Consider the following 7,285-nt stretch of genomic DNA (forward strand, 5'->3'; position numbering starts at 1 on the left):
GCTTAACTAGGCAGCGGCTCGGCTCTGTCCCCGGTACTGTCGATGTCCACGAGTGATGGTACCCACTCAACATCAGATTGGACATATGCTCGTATGCTTACAAAGATAAAACGAAAGTTTCAATATATTGATTACCACTTCGACTATCACTTACTCAATAATCAATTTAGCAATCGCTTTTCACTTGAGCCTCACCCAAAAGTCAAGAAGTTCGTAATGTCATTACCTACTTGAAGCTCGGCTTTGTGAAACGCCGTCTCACACTCACCAGCTATTCAGATATTGCTTACAGTGCTGTTGAAATATTTCAATGATTTATCTGACCGCAAAATGGTAAGTACCACCACTCTGCTTATTTCTGCCGTGAAGCAGTAATGCGTTTCGGTTCGAAGGGCGGGGCAGCCGTTGTACTTTTAAAAGTGAGACCTTAGAACACATATCTCAAGGTGAGTGGCGGCATTTACGTTGTAGATGTCTATGGGCTCCGGTACTGTACTGTAGTTACTGTAACTACCACCAGTGTTTGGGTGATGTACGAAGAAATTTGTACAAATGAGCTGTAATATTCTTTAATTTAGTTTCAATGATAACCTTTTGTCTGTACGTCAAAATATATTATTATTTTCGTAAAATAATCTTCAATATCAAGATAAATTATTGAATTTTATGATAAGAATTTCTAATTACGGACATGTTATAAATAACGACGTGTTTTTGGTATAATGAAGCGGTGCGCCCTAATTAAAAACCCGTCTTTATGGTTCAAGGTCGGGTAAAAAATAAATATTTACTGAAACACTGCTTTATTTGTAATACGGTAAAACATATGATCTGTACAGCTCGACACCGAAGTCATATGTCCAAGGCAAGTAGAACCAGGGTTTCACGACCGGCGCTCGGCCCTGGGAATTGTAAAATCTGTAGTCTAAAAACTCGTACGGCTGCCATCCCATGTAAGATGCATATAAGAAATCCAGTACTGGGTGGGTGTCGAGTACTGTAAAGTAACCCACGATATCTTTGGATCTGAAATACAAGTATATTAGGATAAATTTATAAATATAAGCTATTACATGAAGCAAAAATCCTGACTGCATTCGGTAAATCCACAATCGGTTGGGATCTAATTACAACACATATGTGTTTTCTTTATTGCTTAGATGGGTGGACGAGCTCACAGCCCATCTGGTGTAAAGTACTGGAGCCCATAGACATCTATTATGCAATGTAAATACACCACCCACCTTGAGATATAAGTTCTAAGGTCTCAAGTATAGTTATAACGGCTGCCCCACCCTTCAAACCGAAACGCATTACTGCTTCACGGCAGAAATAGGCAGGGTGGTGGTACCTATCCGCACAGACTCATAAGAGGTTCTACCACCAACTTTATCAAAAATACCACCAAAGGTATGTTCAAAAGGCTTGAGGTGAGTGTGCCAAAGAATTAGAAATGCATACCAAAGCCCAAGAAACGTTAAATTTTGGGAATCAGGTAAAACTTAGAAAAAAATGTGGTCAGAGATTCGCTTAGCGATAATAGTCCACATACATAGTTATTTATCAGGAAACACCCGTGAGCCCTCTTGATTTTTGAAGTGAAACTTCTTTAGGCGCATGAGGGTAAAAATTTTACAGATGTAACGTCACGCAGGTATGCAACGGAAGTGTCGAAAAAGAAAGAGAGAGCGATCGAGACCGATTGAGGGATAGTAAGACAGGGCGAACGTAGCATGAAGCAACTAGCCATGGAGTGAGAGTAGGGAGCAAGCAAGTGAGAAAGATCGAGAGAAAAAGTGAGACAGAATGCTCAGTTCCTACATACTTTAAAACATACGTATAAAGTATTTTATTTTTAATATAGCGCCATCTGTGAGATGCTATACCACTTCTACTAGTCTCATAATTTGTTTATATTAGTGTACCCTAAAAATATTTCACCGTCTACGTTTACTTGTCATTCTTATTTTGGATTGCGGGTCATTGGGAAACTGTACGGGTTAGTATAAACTTCGATGAGGTCCGGTCACCGTCCTCGTCGAACCCGTCGTTTGCGACGAAGGGCACAACGAGCGAATTAACCCATAGACACAGCCCACTGATTTTCTCGCCGGATCTTCTCAGTGGGTCGTGTTTCCGATCCGGTGGTAGATTCTGCGAAGCACTGCTCTTGCTAGGGTCAGTGTTAGCAACAATCCGGTTTGAGTCCCGTGAACTCACCTACACACGTTAGGGTGAAGCTGATATAGCCTCTCAAGGCTATCAGCATAGGTAGGAAAAAAAAGATGCTGTGTTCGCGTGACTTTCTATGGGCTCGCCTGCTCGTTCCACTGCGTTTCTTCGAATGTGAATAGCGTACCTGAGTTTCATGGCAATAGCGCAAAGCCCGAGAAGGCCGTTATATCTCCATCCATAACCCTCTAATTCGCGATGCCACGCGGCACCTGATTCTATTCCACATTTGGCCCAGTACGCTTGGACGCAGATATACCAGCTCCAATCAGTCTGAAATAAGGATTTTGGAGTTTTTTTTATTTACTTTTATTGCTTAGATGGATGGACGAGCTGACAGCCCACCTGGTGTTAAGTTATTACTGGAGTCCGTAGACATCCACAACGTAAATGCGCCAAATGATATAAGTTCTAAGATCTCGAGTATAGTTACAACGGCTGCCCCACCCTTCAAACCGAAACGCATTACTGCTTCACGGCAGAAACAGGCAGGGTGGTGGTACCCACCCGCGCGGACTCACAAGAGATCCTACCACCAGTAATTACGCAAATTATAATTTTGCGGATTTCATTTTTATTACACGATGTCATCTCTTCACCGTGGAAGTCAATCGTGAACAATTGTTAAGTACGTATCTGGTACCCGCCTGAGATTTGAACACCGGTGCATCACTCAACACAAATGCACCGGACGTCTTATTCGTTAGGCCACCGCGACTTCAGCGTTGTAAAAATTAAGCGTCTGGCTTAGATGCTCTCAGCATTAAGCTAGCAGCTCATCTGCCAATTTACGTCGATAGACATTTTTCAGACTTAGGCAAGTAGGCCTATATCCATTACACAAATACTATTTGTGTTTTCTTGTCACTTTCGTAACAAAAGTTAAAGGCCAAAACCCACATCGGGTCATAGCGCCAGCGTAGCAGTAGTGGTGGTATTGTGGTCTCTAACAAAACATACTATATGAACCTATGGACAAACCATTTTTAAAAAGATTCGTAGGTTTATTAACGTTATAAACTGAAACTTACTTTGGGACAAATGGGCCAATGTCGTCTAGTTCGGATGACATACTTGAACCAAGGCATCGGCACACGTCTCCAAGCTTTCATATATTGAAAGCCGACAATGAAGGCGAGCTCGCGAAACTTAGGAGTCGGGGATGAATATTCGAACCTATTTAATAAATATTCGTAAATACTTATAACTTTTCATTACTATAGTTATCAACAAATGAATGACACAAATGTCGCATTTAGTTTCTCTTAAGATTTTGGACAGGATATAGAGTGTTGAGCCTCCTTCTAAGTCTGAAGGAATAGAGATGGGAGTTGAACGTCACAAAAAGTAAGTGCTTGTACTAAAAGCGTTCGGTGGCCATTGAGGCTCCAACTTAATAAGACCAAGGATGTAAGATGACTAGCTAGCGGTCAGTCAGGCGATTAGCTTCCCAGTTGCTATCCCGAAGACTGATTTTGCTAAAATGAAACACGTCGAGCACTATAGGTATGTCATTAATTTTTGAGTGTTTTAAGGTATAATTCTTACCATCCAGAACTGGCTCTGTCACATATAACTGCATGTCCTAGAGTCCACATACTGCCGTAGAAACGGTAAGTGGCTGCCCAAACGGCTAAATCGTACACGATCGCAAACGGATGAGTAACGTTGACCATATTTGGACGCATGTACTGAAAAAAATTGTCATTTCATGTATGCGGAAGAAACTGGAAACAGGAGGTTGCTTACAACGCTATTGAAAGCTGCCTTTAGTGATACAAAATAATGATCCTCATTTATCACTTACTGTCATTAAACCGTACTGTCATTTTACTATCTGACTCAACCTAGTCGACAGCCTTTTTATCCTGATCAATTAATAAAAAGGTTGTTGAGTAGAATGGCGGCTGTCAGATTGGCGTAACTGATTGTAAGCTTATAACCCAAATAAATGCACAACTGGGATGCATCATTCATTGGTTTTCCTTATGAAGAGGAGGATAATAAGTACAAAATTCACTCACCCTTGGATGATAGTGGATCCTAGCTGGAGTCATATACATTGAACTATTGTAAACGTTCTCGTCGACGTCGTACCAGGCCCCCAGTATATTCTCCAGGCTTTTTTCGTGTCGGTGGTCTTTGAGGACCAGTTCGGTGGCCGTGGCACTTGTGAGGATGTGTCTTGTGGTTATGACTGCACAGCCAGCAAGCGGCGTTAGTCTTTTGTAGACTGTCGTACAATAGCATCCTACGGTCCAGGGACGCTCCTATAAATAGCATTTTGGAAACTATCTTCAAAGATCTCATAAAGATACGGTTTTTTTATTGCTTAGATGGGTGAAAGAACTCACAATTCACCTGGTGTTAAGTGGTTAGTGGAGCCCATATACATCTACAACGGAAATGCGCCATCCACCTTGAGATATACGTTCTAAGGTCTCAGATATAGTTTCAGATTACAGCGGCTGCCCCACCGAACCATAAAACCGAAACGCATTACTGCTGTACGGCAGAAATAGACAGGGTGGTGGTACGTAACTACGCAAATTATAATTTTGCGGGTTTGATTTTTATTACACGATGTTATTCCTTCACCGTGAAAGTCAATCGCGAACATTTAAACATCGTATCCCACACACGTCAAAATATCTAAAGGGACTCTTTTGCTGTGTAAAATAAAAGCGAACATACCAAAACTTTCTTTCCAAACCAAGTATAGCTCTTTATGAATCTGTAATACGCTTTATAGTGTGGTGAGAATCGATAGGGTCTTTCTTCTTCCTTGTAGAAGGTGTGGGAATGGGCTACAAATGGAGGTTCCTCGTATCTATAGTCTGGACTCTCATATGGCTCTGGCACCTGGTAGGTCGTGCCGTTGATATATCTAGATTTCGCTGGTGAAGCTCCATATGGGTAGTGCTCTGCTTCTATTGGCGGCAAATCTGAGCCTAACACCATCTCGTGGCTTACTACCAATATTAATAACCTGTAAACGAGAAAGAACGTACTTAAAAAAATGTTTTCTTTCTATGTAATTTAAGTAAACTGTAAGTTATTTTTAAGCAATTAACTCAGGGAAATTAAATAATAACTTAAATCCCAAGCTCTAAAAAACATTTCAAACGACTGCTTTGAAAGTTCTAAAAAAAAGACGTAAGAATGTGAAATTAAATTGAACAAGAATACAGAAGTACCTCAATAAGTGCAACATCGTTCTAACTGATTCGTAAATTGGAAATGTGAAAATCAATTTATAACATTTTGTATTGTGCATGTGGTCTGAAGGTTGACAAGTTAAAAAAATTCCAGGGATTTGCCCTTTTTTTTTATAAAACTTTAAAGATCTATTTGGGGTGTGGCGATGCAAGATGGCTTCTGATCGACGCTCACGGTGTGTCTCCTGAAACGAGGTTCTTTAGAATTTAACCGGGGACAAAATCCGCCAAGCCCGTTCTGTTAAGCCGGTGCGGTTGGGCTCGATGGGGCTTAGTTGGTAGTCGGTTCTATAAGGTGGGTCTTGTGTGGTCTGCAAGCTGCCTCGCGTGCCTTCTCAAGGCGTAGACCCTTAGGAGGAATTGGAAGACGAGCTGGATCTCGGATTTCCTGTTGTCTCTGTGTTCTTCTTTATAGCCACCGGAGTCCAACATAATTCGGGCTGTTACCGCCCTTGACCGGGTACCAGTAAACGAATACCCCAGCGCTAAAAAAATGGTTCAGAAAGGACGTACCGAGACGGCCGACGTTTCAGAGCCTTCGATTCGCCTCGAAGGCTCCGTCAGCTGGGCGTCCTTGGGGTAAGCCGCGCCGTCTGGTTGTAGTGTTGACCGCGGTAACCCCCCTACCTCATCCGGGTTCTGACCTCGGAGGGGATCGGACGTCAGGTGTAAGAGTGCAGGGGAGTCGTTTAGTGGGTGAGCCCTAAAATCCTTGGGCCCGCGGTCTGCTCACAACACCATGCAGATCGTTGAGTCTCACATACCCCGTGCGCCCCTTTTGCGCGGGGACCTCGTAGGAGGTTCGGCCCTCTACCCGAAAAAAAAAGGTAAAGTAACTTCTTAAAAAGAGAAATAGTTCTCCATTTCACTGGTAACCCTCGTTGATGCTTATTTGTTTTCGTACAAACAGGAAAATCACTTTTTTGTTTGATTGTTTAAAAATGCATCGAGGAATGTACCTCATCGCTTATTTATGTCGCAGGTACCCTTTTTAATTGATAGGGAAATGACGTCACTCGCACAGTACTCTCGTCCAGCCTATATTTCCTGTGACGTTTAGCGCCCCATTTCAAGACCTTTGCCTTCTGTAGCGCGATCAGTCATCTTGACTAACTTTGTTTTTGTTGTATTGGAGTATTACTAGCAGACTTTAACGCGTTGCGCGATATTGCTACAACGAATGAGTCTCTTAAATTGTTTTTTTTTTACATACGATAAAACGGTAAATTTAGAGCCCGCACTAATAGATTAGGATAGCCTCTATCTCTATCTATATGTCTCAAGACCTTTATGTTGAGGTTCATATCTTTAAGCTGTTGTTGGAATAATTATGGCAACATGAAATATTTATTAGTTATTCTATTAAAAGCGTGGCAATACTGTCTGTTTTTTGTATACTTATGTTAATTTGTCTTATGGTTGAACTAATACCCTCTAATGCGTTGTCTGTAGGATATAATAAAACGGCACTTAATATTTAAAATAAAGAGAGCACTTTTATTTTTATTGGTTAGGTTTGTGGACGAGCTCACAGCCCACCTGGTGTTAAATGGTTACTGGAGCCCATAGACACCTACAACGTAAATGCGCCACCCACCTTGAGATATAACTTCTAAGGTCTCAGTATAGTTACAACGGCTGCCCCACCCTTCAAACCGAAACGCATTACTGCTACACGACAGAAATAGGCAGGGTGATGGTACCTACCCGTGCGGAATCACAAGAGGTTCTACCACCAGTAGAGGTTCTGCCACCAGTAAAATGATTACCGGATTAAAATTTTTCGCATTCTTCAAATTGGACTGCATAATTGCTTCACGAGATAAAGGTAGGTA

General features: G+C 41.8%; 1 protein-coding gene across 1 annotated transcript; it reads right to left on the minus strand.

The window, feature by feature from the left end:
* Positions 1 to 803: 803 nt before the first annotated feature.
* LOC114245742 (uncharacterized) lies at positions 804 to 5,882 on the minus strand. The gene is made up of 7 exons (XM_089734467.1): positions 5,782 to 5,882; positions 4,927 to 5,221; positions 4,257 to 4,502; positions 3,781 to 3,923; positions 3,264 to 3,408; positions 2,360 to 2,505; positions 804 to 1,026 (listed from the first exon to the last, which is right to left on the minus strand). The coding sequence occupies exons 1-7, from the start codon at positions 5,880 to 5,882 to the stop codon at positions 804 to 806; spliced, it is 1,299 nt and encodes a 432-aa protein (XP_089590593.1).
* Positions 5,883 to 7,285: the final 1,403 nt, after the last annotated feature.

This window comes from Bombyx mandarina, chromosome 17 (genome assembly GCF_030267445.1).
Source record: "Bombyx mandarina strain Sakado chromosome 17, ASM3026744v2".
Lineage (NCBI taxonomy): Eukaryota > Metazoa > Arthropoda > Insecta > Lepidoptera > Bombycidae > Bombyx > Bombyx mandarina.

Excerpts from the sequence above, each read along its gene's own strand:
- LOC114245742 (XM_089734467.1), bottom strand. The coding sequence starts at position 5,882 with ATGTTGGACTCCGGTGGCTATAAAGAAGAACACAGAGACAACAGGAAA. Across the intron at positions 5,222-5,781 it reads AGGGTCTACGCCTTGAGAAG|GTTATTAATATTGGTAGTAA; the intron begins GCACGCGAGGCA and ends TCTCGTTTACAG. Across the intron at positions 3,924-4,256 it reads GGATCCACTATCATCCAAGG|TACATGCGTCCAAATATGGT; the intron begins GTGAGTGAATTT and ends AATTTTTTTCAG.